This window comes from Rutilus rutilus, assembly GCF_951802725.1.
Source record: "Rutilus rutilus genome assembly, chromosome: 21".
Taxonomy (NCBI): Eukaryota; Metazoa; Chordata; class Actinopteri; order Cypriniformes; family Leuciscidae; genus Rutilus; species Rutilus rutilus.
This window is the reverse complement of record NC_140226.1, coordinates 4,776,421-4,792,507: the sequence shown is the minus strand read 5'-3', so window position 1 is coordinate 4,792,507 and position 16,087 is coordinate 4,776,421. Positions and strand designations below refer to the sequence as shown.

The following is a 16,087-nucleotide window of genomic DNA, read 5'->3' as shown; positions in this document are numbered from 1 at the left end:
ACACATGCACGACAGCTTCAGCTCAATTGTAATCTGAAAATAAAATAAAATGCATCACCGATATAAATCATGTGAATAAATTTGATCATATTTATTGGAGGGTTAATGCGCTATTGGGTAATTTCTAATGTATTGTTCCTCTCTGGATTGTCTTCCAGCAGCACATGTCATAAGTCATAATATACCATAAGCATGCATATACACAAAACACGCTTAAAAACACATGCACAACAGCTTCAGCTCAATTGTAATCTGCAGAACCAAAATGAAATAAAAAATGCACACAATCACATATAAATCATGTGAATAAATTGGAAAGGTTAATGTATAGGTAATGATTATGGTTTGTTTCTAATGCCTCTCTGGATTGTCTTCCAGCAGCAGCACATATACCCTGATGTGCAGTTTTGTTCTCTAAGAAGCGTAGACTGCCTCTGGAGGCCAGATCACTCATAGCGCTCTTCATTTCACACACTCATCTTTCAGATTGGTGAAGATCAGTGTATATACAGTACCTGTCAGAAGTTTGGAAAATTACAATTTCTTAATGTTTCTGAAAGAAGTCTCTTCTGCTCACCATGGCAGCATTGATTTAAGAAAACATACAGTAAAAGCAGTCATGCAGCTGTTTTCTGTGTGAATATACAGTAAACTGTAATTTATTCCTGTGATCAAAGCTGTATTTTCAGCATCATTACTCCAGTCTTCAGTGTCACATGATCCTTCAGAAATCATTCTAATATGGTGACTATTATTATCAATGCTGAAAACATTTTGTGTTGCTTAACATTTTTGTGGAAACGATTCCATTCAAACATTTGTGGTAAGATTAAAAAAAGAGAGAAATATATATTTTTTTATTCTTCATTTATAATGTTACAAAAGATTTCCATTTAATAAATGCTTTAATAAATGTAATAAATGCAAATAAATGCTGTTCTTTTGAATTTTCTATTCATAAAAGAATCACCATATCCACAAAAATATGAAGCAGCTCAACTGTTTTCAACAATAATAATAATAAATCTTTTCGGAGCAGAAAATCGTCATAGAGTGATTTCTGAAGGATCATGTGACACTGAAGACTGGAGTAATGATGCTGAAAATACAGCTTTGATCACAGGAATAAATTACAGTTTAACATATATTCACATAGAAAAGTTATTTTGATTTGCAATGATATTTCGCAATATTACTGTTTTAGGCTATTTTGATCAAATAAATGCAGCCTTGGTGAGCAGAAGAGACATCTATCAAAACATTTTTAAAAAAGAAGAAGATATTTCCAAACATTTGACAGGTATTAGGTTCTTACAAACACTGATCACTAAACTACAGATTTGGAAATATTGAAATGACCATAAATCAATTACATTATAAAATGAAAAGGTTTGATTTGTTAACAGTAGATAACATGACCTAACAATAAAAATATTTTTAAAGCAAATATTAATTTTAGTTAGTTCATTTCAACATTTAAAATTAAAAGTTGCATCAGTTACTATTATTTAATGGACCTCAGCTGACCTGAACTAGTGAACAGTTTTATTTTTTTAACAACTGTAACAAATGAATTGCTCATTGTTAGTTAATAGTAGTTAAAGCATTAACCAATATTAATTGATCTTATTGTAAAGTTTCATCAGGAAACTGCAAAATCTAAATGCAGATGTGTTAATGTGACCCTGATGAAGTGTAAATATGTACAACATTTTTTTTTTACATTTCTGTACTTTATCAGGATATTTTCATCATGGGAAACATTTACTCAACAACATTTTAAGAATTGTATCTTAGTTTTGACTGACTGACTGACTAACAGTGCCCTTGCTTCGTCTGGGAGAAGTGTACAAAAAGTGTACTACTAGTTGTGGGTTACTGGTAAAAGCTTTAGGCAATACTTACACATTTACAACAACATATGGTTTGTGTATTCTCTCAAGTATTTTAAAAGTTTATAACTCACTCTGTAAATAATTTAAAAACAAACCAACAAAAAAATACCTGCCAGTTGTTGCCATAAATTCACTGTAAAAACTATATTTTTCAACTTTATTTCATTAAGAGATACTGTATAATACTCAAGGATTCAAGGGAGGATTATTGTCATTCTGAGACATGACGTACATGAAAATAACAAACTATATGTGCTGAGGTCCACTAAAATCAAGACTAAGCAGAAATAGCAGAAAATAACAAATAAAAACAAACAATAGCACAATAAAATATCAAATTAGGCAAAACTAAAACAGTACAAGTAAATAAGTTAATAATGAATATAAATATTCAAGTGTTATTGTACAACTTTGTAGTGTGGGAAAATAATGCGGAAAATAATAAATAACATAAAAGAGTCTACTGTTGCAGTCCTTAATGCCCAGGTCCGATTTGCTGACTATATCTGATTCTTTTGATGACCAGCTTTTAAAAGTGACTCATATTCGATATCTGCATTTACACTATACACATGGCGAAACAACCCAAGGTAGGCATACTGACCCGGAAAAGCTTTGCAATGGATTCAGACAAAATTAGTTCAAGCTTTTGCTTTCTGCAAACATTGGGTTGAGCCTTCATCCTCCATTGCGCCATTGAAAAGAGTCATGTATAGGGAATATCCGATCTATCCGCTTACATGGCAGATGCAAATGCACATATCTGATTCACATCAGATTTAATTCCACATATGAATGAGGCCTGAAACCAATCTGAGAGTGTCAAACCCATTCAGCTTTTTTCCTGCTTACACATTTGTGGGTCATATCCAATCTGTGCCACATGGGAGAAAAAAAAAAAAACTGAATTAAACCATGAAATGTAAATGCAGCCTAAGTCTAACAGCTTCTGGAGCCTTCTTCCTGAGTGAGGTGGGTAGAGTCCTTAATGATCCTGCATCTGCGGATGTAGATGTCCTCCACTGCTGGGAAACAGCTGCCAGGGATCTTCTGTGCAGACTTAACAATCCTGTCTGCAGCAGAGCAGTTTCCGTACCATGCAGAGACACGTGCTGTAAGGATGCTCTCCACACCACACCTGTAAAATGATGTGAGGACTGTTGCTCCCAGGCCAGCCCGCTTGAGCCTCCTCAAGAAGCACAGCCGTTGATGGGCCTTCTTTATTAGGCCGGCAGAGGTGGTGTGCTAGATGAGGTCGGTGTTGATGTGTACCCGCAAGTATTTAAAACGGGACACGACCTCAACAGCTGCTCATCACCAAACTCTGCTTTTTACTTTAATATGTACTGATAATGATACAAGTGGCACAATAGAAAGCCACATGATTTCATTTTAAGTGGCCTGTCGATAAAACATGACCAACAGTCTCATATATAGATGGTGCACAGAGACAAAACACCATCAGGATAACTTACATGACACTAAATAAACGTGCTTGTAACGTGTGTGTTCCACAAAGTCAGCCCACTCTTTTCTGCCCGAAAATGTGCGGTCCCTTTGGGCAGACGACGTCCACACTCGTGGTCCAGGAGCGCAATCTCTGGCTGGACCGGGCCGGGTGGAGACTCAGACTCCTGTGTTGAGTTTGTTTTTTTGTTCTGCCACTAGCACCACGGTACCCACATTTTCAACAAAAGAGCAATTTCCTCAATCTCTGGGTCCCAAGAGGGCACGGCTAGCGGCTAACAGTGAGCGACGCTATGCCTCGCTACTCTCAGCCCACTCTTCTATCGCCAGTAGGCAGGAGTCTGCGCTTCGAGGACACGCCGCCTTCTCACGCGTCTCCTGCCATTCCCTCACTGGACCGGGGAGCAGGTACGTGTTGCATCACACACTCAGACCTCACTCCGGGATGCTATGCCTTCGGGTCGGGTCCCCGTCCTCCACCTCGCTGCCCCACCGTGGGCACGCCTGTTGTCCCACTGGTCCCGCTTGCTCTGAGTCTGGGAGCCTGGCACCCTTGCCCCTCTACAGGAGGAGGGTGTTCGCATCCTCAACTATCTCAACGACTGGCTCATCCTGGCCCACTCGTGAGATCAGTTGTGCGAACACAGGGACTCAGACACCTCAGCCATCTGGGGGTTTCGGGTCAACTGGGAAAAGAGCAAACTCTTCCCCTGCAGGGTATCTCTTTTCTTGGTATGGAGTTGGACCATGACAGCACATCTCACCAGCGGGCGTGCTTAATCCGTGCTGAGATGCTTGCATTCGTTCAACGGCAGGACAGCGGTTCCACTGAAACTGTATTAGAGGCTCTTGGGGCATATGGCATCCGCAGCCCCGCCTCGTTCTATATGAGGCGAATCAACATAAGATCAGTTTTACTAAAGTACATGCAAAAATAATAAGAAAAAATGAAGTGAAAAGAATAGAAGATTTCTGAACAAATTTCAGGGGGGTATTTAATTATGAGCAAACTTTTACTTGTACTCCACTACATTTAAAGCATATTATCTTAGTTTTGACTGCACTGCCGAAAAACAATAACCTGCTGTTATTACAAAATGAAGTACTGAAATATTGAAATAAATGATGTGCTGCCTCATTCTATGAAGATACTACACATAAGATCAGTTTTACTGTACATACAAAATGAAAAGAAGTGAAGATCTGTCTTCAGTATTTACAGGATTATTGAACTTCATCCACCACTGCTTAACTGTGATGAAAATCACTGCAATGCACAGCCACAAACAGCTTATTGCTTTTCTAAAATGACTGTAACAGCAATAAAAGACACAATTTTTAGAAAAATAGTTACATTTTGGTATGTAAATAGTTACAGTTAGAGTTAATGTATAGTGTAATATTCAATAAAGCTTGGTAGATTTCATTCTGCAGGTCTTTTCTCCTGGTAAAGCTGTTGAAATGCCTGTCACTGGTGTAGTGGAGCACACGCATATGGTCGCATCGATATCAGCGCGGTTCTCAGATCAGATAATTCAGCGCTCAGCGCGGCATAAGGTGGCGGGCGGGGGTGATGATCGAGCCAGACTCTGTGCCGCCCGGCTACTCCATTAGCTTGAATGTCACGGTAATTACATTCCTCTTTTGAACTCCACTATGACATCTTGCACATTGGCCTCATCATAATGAAGATCGAAGGAGAAATGAAAAAAAAAAAAAACCAGTCCCCATTTTCACTCAGGAAAGAAATGTTCCTCCCCTATGAGAACCGTCAGTAACCAGCCACGGGCGTCACTCTTATAAACACGGATTTAATTAAAATGTTCACTTTCAATTGTTTCGTCATGTTTGTGTACGATTTTTAATTGCCTCGAGGCGAGTGCAAGAATGTGTCATATATTGCATTAACAACCTGTGTGACATGACTGTGTGAGTGAACTCGCAGCATATACAGCACATATAACCATCTTTTGTGAACTGTCACCCACGAAGCAAAATTAAGTACAAAGCACTTGTAGCGGAAGAAAGCAGTGGAATCGTAAATGAAACATTATGCGCACAACTTCCCAAACAACAGAATCCAAATCAAACCATTACAGTTTAAGACATCACAGTCATGCTTGTGATAAAAAGGCTGCTCTAAACCGTAGACAGCAAAATGAAGCTGCCATATAAGATAGCATGTTTGATCAAAGCATAAAAAAGTGAATAAAGTTCATTTTGAATTTAAAGAGGACCTATTATGCTTTTTACACGTTCATCTTTCTTTAGTGTGTAATGTTGCTGTTTGATCATGAAAAAGCTCTGCAAAGTTACAAAGCACAAAGTCCCTCCAGCGGGAGTTATTCTCTACATCAGTGTCAGTGTTTCTGAACTCCGGGAACAAACACATCACAATATTCCTCATTGAAATAATTAATACGCAGAATAAAGGGGCGGGGCCTGGTTGAGTTAGTTTGTAGTGTGTTAAACTGGCGGTTATGGTAAGGGGCGGGACATTTCCCAAACACACTTGATGCTCTCGACCAATCAGAACGCACTGATCCAGCCGACCAATCAGAGCACAGTGTGCTTTTTAGAGGGAGGGGCTTCATAGAGACAGGAACTAAACAGAGCGTTACTGACAGACTGGGAAGAGAAGAGCTGCAACAATGGAGAATATGAGGAAAATAATGTGTGTTTTTTTTTTTCCATTCAAGCATGAAAACCTAGTGGAGCCCAAAAACAAAATCAAGACTTTGTAGAAGGGCAAAGTATGGCCTCTTTAGGAGTTCAAAAATGTCTGTCTCTTGCAAGTTTTCCTACACTTTTTTGGTTCCCCAAAATAACTTTCAGAGAGCAGCTGTGATAAGAACCATGTTTTTCTTAGTGTGAATAACTTTGTAATAATCTATAGAACTATAAAGAACCTTTTGATCATTTGAAAGGTTTAGTGGATGTAAAACTTTCTTCATGAATCCACAGATGCAAATAATTATATAATGATGAAGCCGATAACCTTGATTTTTAAGAGTGTAGTCATTTCTATGATCGGTTGCTCAAAGTGAACATCTATAGGCAGCCTTAAAACACAAACTATGTGTCTACGTGTTGTGCGAGGAAGAGAAAGACTCACTCTTGTTGTAGCAGGTGGTCAGCACCGCCTTGTCTGCAGGGCTGCCGCTGATGTGCCATATCTCACCGGCATCGTGCAGGAGCACGCTCTTATTAATCATATTATTCTCATCATCAAAGTCAATGATGTGAATCTGCAGAAGAGAAAAAGAGAAGCACAGCTTTGAGGAGAGCGTCCTGACGGCGGGTAAAAGAGCTGGGACTTCACTCGCAGATATTGACTTTAATATGACAGGAAAGGAAATCTCAAACACCTTTTAACTTCACACACTCCTGACACTGATTTCGCAGGTTTTTATTTCAACTTTGAAGTGACTGCATCTTTTGAACTTATGTTAAATTATGATGCATAAAAGTTAGGCAAAGCATCACACATGTGAAGAGCTATTATTTTACTGAGAGACCACATGAGCACTGTGGGTAATATTCTGCAGTGTCTATTGACCCTCTGATGGTCTTCGGGGTCTTTGCTGAATTTTTTTTTTTTAAATCTCTTTGTCCAAATTGCATGAAACTTTGTACAGCTCTCAACCCTTTCTAGATCTGCAATAAAAAAAAAAAATGATAAATGATATTAATGATATCTGTTTTTATGTTAGCGTGAAAAAAATAGTGACACTCGTGGTCTTTGGGGTCCCCAGGCAATAACATGTAATTTTGTAACAGAATAATATATTTTTTTTTTACAAATGTAATTTTACTCTGTTTATTAATGTTTTTACTCCACATTTGTGCAGTTTTGGGAGGATTTATGATATATTTTAAATTTATATAAATAAATTAAAAATGTTTTTTTAAAATAGGTTTTTATACAAAAACAGTTTTTAATGTAAAATTCACTTTATAAAAGACCCAAATTTCTAAATTTCATTTATGGGTATAAAATGGATAATTTGACATGGTTTAGTGTAACATTTTTGCCCATATTTTGGTAAAAACTATAATTTTAGCCACTAGATGGCCATAGAGCTCCACTATATGCTATTTGCTATTTGACTAACTGAAAGATATCTTTTCACAAGTTTTTCCAGTTGGATTCATATCTAAATATTATGAAATCACAATTCTAACAATAAAAATGACTTTTTTGTCAAAGTTTAAAAAATTTCAAATAACAAAGGCGTAGATTGATAGACAGTAAATGAGCGAGGAATCATGGAAGTTGTCGGCATGATGATTGATCTAATAATGTTTATGGATGAGTGAATACATTGATGCTTTTAACATGACTGAGGTATGAAGCAGGGCGCGAGTGCTAATGAGAGACAGATATCAGCGCCACACGCGAGTCGCGCGGATATAAAGGAATGAGGACATTTCATTCTACCGAACTAACTTACCCGCAAGTGCTGAATAATACTCACACAGGTCAGTTTATTAGACGAATGAAACTTGTGAGGTAACGCAGCGCTGTTTCACTTGCTCTACACTATCACACTAAGCTGCATTTGAGTGAGTTGAAAGTTATAATGTTATTCTATGTGTTGGTTTGTCTGTATGAGACTAGCAGTAAGCTAGATCAACATTAGAATAACATACTGATCATATTCTAACATTTCATAATGTTGAGCTATATAAAACAGCGTGAGCGTGCCGCTAAACATTACGCAGTTGTCCACATCTGTCGCCATGGTTACTATGGCAGTACGAGCAGAAACCAGGGATAACGCGGATATTGATACGTCATTGACAGGCGACAAGGGACGAGCCATTATCTACAATTGGAATTTCTTTGGAAACTTTTGGGATATTGTAAGTGCACAACTGCAGGAAATACATCACACTGTGCAAGTGATTTTTGGATATTTTACTACAAAAATCTTACATATTGCACCTTTAAGTAAATTCCATCATGTGCAAAGTGTAATTGTGTACACATCACAAAATCCCCTTCGAAATCAGAAATACTTCCAATCTGTGTTTTTGTCCTGTTTTTCACTAAAAATATCTAAACATCCTTAAAACAAGATAAATTCACTGGGGAGGCCAAAGTTATAAATAGATATCTTGAATATTTTATTTGGATAAATACATTTATAATCTTGAGCTTAGATAAATCATTTAGATAAAAGATTTTTTTTTAAGAAATTGAGCGACATTTCAAGTATTATATATTTTATATATGCACGATTTTAAAGCATCAACATCAACAAGATTAACAATCGAGATTTGCTTGATTCAGGAAATGTAAAATGAGTCAATTTAATTAGACACCTATACGATTATATTTAAAGACTTTACTGATTTAGTGATTTTATTTTACCTGGTTTACACTTAAAAAATATCTAAATACATTCAATGAAAGCAAGTTTAAACATGAATACATTTTCTAAATACCAGCTTTACAAATTCTCCTGAAAAACATACCTCTAATTTCTTTCTAATTTCAAGATGTCTGTTACTTTGAAACGTATACATTTCAAGCATCTCACGTCTTATTTTACTAAGAATTTTGTCATTGTTATATAGTTGTTATATTGTATTTTGTGTTTGATGTGTATGGCAGAAATATAATATTGGTGATGTAAGAATGATTCTCCACCTATACTGATTTTAGTATATGAATGGCATATTAACTGGCTGTATGCAAAACTAGACCAAAAGGTATTAGTCTTGCTGGCCACTTGCGTGAGCATGTTAGTCTGAGAGAGAGAGCGCGCATGCATACGTGAGGGCATCTCTGCCTCTCAGGCTGCTGAAAGTTGGAAAGGAAGCCATTAACCTTGGGTTGGACTGCACTGAAGGAGAATTATTAGGCAACGTTATAATTTTATGGAGGGAAGCAATACAAATAAATTCCAATGGCTGGACAGGATAATTGGAGGCGTTGGAAGGTTCTGTAATGAGTGCTGGGGTTGGAGAGACTTGCTCGTGATTTATCAGCCTGTGCTGTACTAATGCGAGTGAATTATCACATGGGCCTCGTCTCTTGCCGTAGTCATTACGTGAAGGCGGGGTCAGGGGCTCAGGTAGGGAATGGCCTCCACTTTAGGTTCACTCATGCTCAGGACGGTGGCGAAGTGCCGTATCAGTAATGACACACAGGCCTCAGTGTGTGCCGCTCGAGGGCTGAAGGAAATGACCGGCTGAAGAGTACGTTTATGAAGCCGAAGTCTTTTTGATCACAGCAAATAATCATTTCCTTACCATACTAATGATTTTGATACTGTATATGCTTAAAACAAGAAAAGATTATCTATTTAGCAGCTGCCAAGTGAAAATATCATCTTAAAGACACAGTTGTGCTCATAAGTTTTATGCTAAATATGTAAAAGACTTGTCGGTTTTTAAAATAAGGATGAAAAAAAATGTTTTTTTGTTGTGCTATCAATAATTTTTTTTTTTTTTTTTTTTACTTAAATGCAGCCCTGCCCAGATGAAGCTATGATATTTCACAGACACTTTACAAAATACGACTGAATTTACACAAATGATGCAGTTCAACAGTTGACATACATATCCTCCTTAATATTCTTTTATGACAGCTCTGGTCTGGTTTGTCCTCAAATATCCTCCAGGTCATGAAAGTGCAAGGTTTACAGCACTCATACGTAATGATTAGAAAGGGCTGCAAACAGTCAGGAGTCAACAAACAGTATTAAATGATTAGTTAGTTCACCCAAAAAGTTTGTACAGAAGAAACACAAAAGAAGACATCTTGAAGAATGAAAGTCAATGGGTTCCAGTGATGTTTTGAACCCCACTGAGGTCCATTATATGGACAAAAACAGTTGAAACATCAAAATATCTTCCTTTATGTTCCACAGTAAAATAAAGTCAAACAGATTTGGATGTGCAACAACATGAGTGACTAAATTATAACATTGTTTTTATTTTTGCCATATTTAATTTTTTCCCTTTTATAACCAAGGTAATGTAAATGTTTGAGCAGGGTCATTTGCGTAATTTCAGTTACTACTTTATCTAGAATATACTGTATGTTATTCAGTTTATTTGGGGCAAATAATGTATGATCTTATTTATTATTAATCTTTATTTGTCTATTATTTTATTATTGTAACGTTTAGTCCCAAGGAAAATGAAAAGGTTCCAAAAAGGAATTTATTATATACAAACAAACCAAATGAATCCACAGATGAGCAGGTAACGTGCCAGCATGTGAACAAAGCAACACAAACAATACCAGACAAGGAAAGAAAGGAAATGAGGAACATGGGGATGAACTAACAACAGACAGATGTGCTCGTTAATTAGGCTAATGTCCATGGTAACTAATGACTGGCAGGAAACTAGAACAAAGGGAACAGGTAACTGAAGAGAAACAATCTAACAGTCCTATTAAAAGCAAAACACCAACAGAATGTGGCAATTATATATTACTGTATTGTAGGTATATTATATTATTGTTTATATAATTATTTATAATTCATCTTAATTGATATAATAATTAATATTATTGATTTTGGCTTTTAATGTCTAATGTATGATCTTATTATTAATCTTACTAATCTTCATTTCATTATCTTGTTTATATCTTGTTATTTTATTTATTATATTTAATAATAATTTATTTTATAACTTTCTTTATATTATTATTTTTATATATTATTTTCTTAATTTATTATTTTGTCTTCTTATTTAAAATAAATGCTAAACATCTTAAAGATAATTCCACTAGTATATAAACAGTTTATGATGAAAACAACTCTATAATCTGAAAGCAAAAAAGAAAAGTCTAAAAATCGTATTCAAACAGGGGGAGTGTGTGGGAAATCTGTTTGCAAACAGTCATTTGTAGTTTGTCACTATTAAGAACTAATAACCGCCTAAATTAAAACAAAAAATGTGTGCATTCTTCAAATATTAAATCAAAGTCTGATATAAACAACAATAAAATCGCAACAGGTTTTATATAGTTTCAGAAATGTTGTTGGAGAGTCATGAATTACACCTGGACATGCACTGAAATACCGTGTCCTAACAAGGGCCGATGTAACAAAACAAGAAGTTATAAACGCTTTCTCTTACATGTTAATCTGTGATTTGGTCCTAGCCTGCCATGACAGATTCATTTAATTTGTTGTGCTGTATTTCTGTGGTATCGTCCTAGTTAGTGAATTATGAGATGAATTAACAATAAATATGAACTGGACTCATTCAGAAACCTGTCCTAAAGAGTCCTGCATATAGGGGTGAATATAGACACTTTTTGCCATTGAGACGACTGGGAAAAAGAATGTACATTCACTCACCTGGTTATCAAATTTAAGTGACTGTGTGCCCACGAGAAACCTGATGGCATCTGTCTCCGCTGTCTGAGCTGCCAGAGCACGCGCCTGAAAACATGACAGCCCATGCATTAATCATACACAGCCAAAATACAAGAAAATACAATACATATCTGACACAAAATGCCTACAGCTGCTACCTAACGTTACCTACCTGCATTTTTGGATATTATAGGACAGATGGGCTCATGTTTTCTTGAGCACGTAAAAAGAAACATTTACCAAAACCATGTGCCATGTATGTATATATATATTTATATATATATATATAGATAGATAGATAGATAGATAGATAGATAGATAGATAGATAATAATATGGCATTCATAGTAGGCTATATGTAAGTGCTTATGGTTTATTACCTTCTGATTCCATACTTAGCCTATACATTGTTTGTGACAGATATTAGGAACGGAACATATCTCTCCATTTAATATATTGTTTAATATAAAAACATGTTTAATAACCATTTTATATTAAACATGTAAATATTACAACAGTGAAACACATAGGTACCAGTTCATAATGTATCTATATGAGATTGTTGTGTGCAAGAATGAAAAGTGTAAACATACCTGAAACTCCAGGCCATAAATAACCGGTGCATCATCCTCCATCTTCAGTCATTCATTTATTCATTTATGATTTAATTCAGAGCAAAACATTCTCCTGTTTATCAAATACTAATGACATGGACAGCAGTTCCGCGAGAGTAAAATGAAACTTACGAAAACGGCGTACGGAAAGTCACGTAACACTGTTCTCTGTGAGTTCGTGCTTTGTGTTTTGCGAACGGAAGTGTGTTCGAGAATACCAGTCTCCTCCGTAGCGCTGATGTTTGACACCTTTCGCACACCGTAGGGTTCTCTTCTTACGTCAGTGCGCATGCGTGTGTTTACACTGCTGTCATCACAGCGTTCATTTCACTGAAGGTAAAATCATGTTTTTACTGTTTTTTCATAATGTAATTTTCTCTCTGTGCGTAAGTATCGTGATGAATATGACGGTCACCTAAATGTCAAGTCAACAGTTGTTGTATGTTAGTCTACATTCATCATGTTGTTGCTAAAGAGCTCTTCAGACATGCATGCAGTAACATTATATTATTGATAAACTGTATTTTAATCGTAATTATTTTGTAACAGTTACTAATTTTCACCTCCAGAATGTTTGGATTTCTATCATTATTTGTTTAATTAATCAATGGAGCTCATTTGACATTCTGTAATTCGTATTATTTGGAAACGAAAAAGGCTTAACTTATTTGTCAAATAATATTCCTCTATTATTTAGTCTTTTGATATTATCAGTAGTGCGTTAAATGAATGTTTACTTAAATATTATTTCACAAACTCCAGCGAAAAATGAGCAATTGAATATAGAGCAAAATCTCTTGTGCTATATGAATATGAGAAGAAACCAGAGAAACACTGTAAGAATGACCTTGTGAAAAAGAAAGAAGTGTGCTTAATTGTATTGAATGTAAACAATCATTTGTGCTTGTATTGTAATTCAAATCTATATTTTGTATTGTATTTTTTTTGTAAAAACTGTACTTGTAGATAATGCAATATTAAGGAAATTCCTAAAGAGAGTACACTTCATTTACTGTTTCTTAACAAAGGCTACTTAAAGGAATATTTGGTGAAAATAAAGCATAATGAGAAATTTATAAGCTATTTTTTTAGGCTGGTCATTTTTGACCACAAGTGTGACAAGGTGGGGGAAAAAATCTCACAAAATCTCCCCCCAAAAATTGGGAAGTGTGAGCAAAGTCAGCACGTTTTATTCCAATGCGATTACATTAACTTACATTTTCAGGAAAAAGAAAATGACCCTATCAAACCATAAATGTTCCATTACAAAATTTAAATATACATTTAATATATTTAAATTCATGACATACTTTAAAAATGAAGAACATTAAAGTATATTTTAGTTTATCATACATGCTTTTCAGTACATTCAGCTGTGCACTATTTTAAAGACAAAAGGAGTATGCATGTGAAATTACATATACATTTGTAAAAACACTCATCTAATTGCATTTAATAAATTTCACCTATACCTAATTCATTTTCATTAAATGGTAAATATCATGCAGTCAAGTGTCTGAGAACATTACATTTAAGTTTACACTTAAGTTAATATTATATCTGTAATAAGAATGCTAAAGTGTACATCTTATTCACAATGGTGTCTATCATTTTTCTTTTAGCTATTTAGCCTTATTCATTGATGTGTGTTTCGTTTGACAGGGAACATCCAGGCTGGAGTCATGGACAGCAGTGAAGGTCCATCTCAGAGGCCTGTTACTCTGGATATAGATGCAGAGACGCCAGAAGCCTCTGTCACGCCCCAGACTGACACAACAGAAGCGTCTTTCCAAGAGGAGAGCATCGACCTGGACGCCGAAGCGTTCGTCTCCCCACCGGACGACAGCATTCACTCTGAGAGCTTAATAGACAAGCTGTATGACCAGATGATGGAGAGCGTGATGATCTCAGACTCCCCTAACAGCGAGGAAGAGGACGTCGTTCCCATCGACTCGCTTTTGGGGCAGAATGAAGATGAGGAAGCGCTTTTGTCCAAAACACCGGATGAAGAGACAGAAGAACAAAAGGATGACGACATCGCTAAACCTGAGGACACATCAGAGCCTTTATTGGAAGAAAAGAACGAAGAGGAGAAGATTACACAGGTGGATGACAAAAGGGAAATTGTTCCTCAGCACGACCCAAACCCAGAGGCTCCCAAAGTTCAAGAATCCGAACTTGAGGTGAATACGGATACGTCCCCCAAAGAGGAGCCGGTCCCGGTGTGTACTATCTTCAGCCAGGCCGTGCAACCCAAAACACAAGCCCTGATACCTGACGGCTTTCAGCCCACGCTAGTAAAATCTCCAAGTTTTACCATCGGCAACACAGACACCCCCAACAAACTCATCCCTCAAGTGTGCCAGCCCAGTCCCAGCCTCAGTAAGTTCTTCACGGATAACTGCGTGGTCAACCCCGCCTCGGACTTCTTCGATTCCTTCACCACATCCACCTCTTTCATATCAATCAGCAACCCGAACGCAGAGTCAGCCAAGACTCCAGATTCTCCGTCGGGCCCCGGGCCTCAGGAAGCTGTGCCGACCAGCTCGTACTTCACCCCGGTCGCTGCGAAACCGCAAGAAAGTCCCGCGGAGCCCGTGAACAAACTCCAGGCCGTGTTCTCAAGCTGTGACGACCCTTTCGCAAGCGCCCTGATCACCAGCGATCTGGATAAGCGTTATGACGCCTGGCTTCCCTCAGACGACACCAGGAAGGTTCTGATATCAGTGGCCACTCAGCAGATCAGTCCTGTGCAGATTGACCGAGAGCAGCTGGCCATGCCCGGACTCAAGTTTGACAACCTACAGGTCAGTGCAGTTTCGCAAAATTACATTTCTAATTTCTAATTTGAACATTCTGCTAAATTGAATGTGGTGCGCAAAAAACCTGGGTGCAGGTTTGATGTGAAATAAGAGTATATAATGACAGAATATTTTTTGATAGGCCTAGGTGTTCATTTAAAGACCACATTCATTCAAAAGTTGCGTTTTGTGCCTTTTATTCCATATTTATTATAGGCAAATATGTTACATTTAGGATTACTCTAGCTAGCATAGGGGTGTGCGATATAATGTTATCAAAAGTACCCGACTTCGGTACCAAATGTGACAATACCAGCATTTCCCTCTAGCATTTGAGCAATGTTGAACTGATTCTTAAACACCTCTGATTGGCCATTGTGTTCACTCGCTCAACATATATGTCTCTGATTGGCCATTGTGTTCAATCGCTCAACATATATGTCTCTGATTGGCCATTGTGTTCAAGCGCTCAACATATATGTCTCTGATGGCCGTTGTGTTCAAGCGCTCAACATATATGTCTGTGATTGGCCATTGTATTGACACGCTCAACATATATGTCTGTGATTGGCCATTGTATTGACACGCTCAACATATATGTCTGTGATTGGCCATTGTATTGACACGCTCAACATATATGTCTCTGATGGCCATTGTGTTCAAGCGCTCAACATATATGTCTGTGATTGGCCATTGTGTTCAAGCGCTCAATATATATGTCTGTGATTGGCCATTGTATTGACACGCTCAACATATATGTCTCTGATTGGCCATTGTGTTCAAGCGCTCAACATATATGTCTGTGATTGGCCATTGTGTTCAAGCGCTCAACATATATGTCTGTGATTGGCCATTGTATTGACACGCTCAACATATATGTCTCTGATTGGCCATTGTGTTCAAGCGCTCAACATATATGTCTGTGATTGGCCATTGTGTTCACGCGCTCAACATATATGTCTGTGA

General features: G+C 37.1%; 2 protein-coding genes across 2 annotated transcripts in view; one reads left to right on the top strand and one right to left on the bottom strand.

Moving 5' to 3' along the window:
• The window catches only part of eipr1 (EARP complex and GARP complex interacting protein 1), a 51,240-nt gene extending 38,748 nt beyond the window's left edge, over positions 1 to 12,492 (bottom strand). The window contains exons 1-3 of the mRNA XM_084393866.1: positions 12,300 to 12,492; positions 11,690 to 11,773; positions 6,478 to 6,610 (exon numbers count right to left, since the gene is read on the bottom strand). Of these exons, the coding sequence (XP_084249992.1) occupies positions 6,478 to 6,610; positions 11,690 to 11,773; positions 12,300 to 12,341 (259 nt within the window). The 5' untranslated portion in view covers positions 12,342 to 12,492. The remainder of the gene's footprint in view (positions 1 to 6,477; positions 6,611 to 11,689; positions 11,774 to 12,299) is intronic.
• Positions 12,493 to 12,552: 60 nt separating this feature from the next.
• The window catches only part of trappc12 (trafficking protein particle complex subunit 12), a 37,336-nt gene continuing 33,801 nt past the window's right edge, over positions 12,553 to 16,087 (top strand). Inside the window, exons 1-2 of the mRNA XM_084392724.1 lie at positions 12,553 to 12,656; positions 13,983 to 15,127. Of these exons, the coding sequence (XP_084248850.1) occupies positions 14,003 to 15,127 (1,125 nt within the window). The 5' untranslated portion in view covers positions 12,553 to 12,656; positions 13,983 to 14,002. The remainder of the gene's footprint in view (positions 12,657 to 13,982; positions 15,128 to 16,087) is intronic.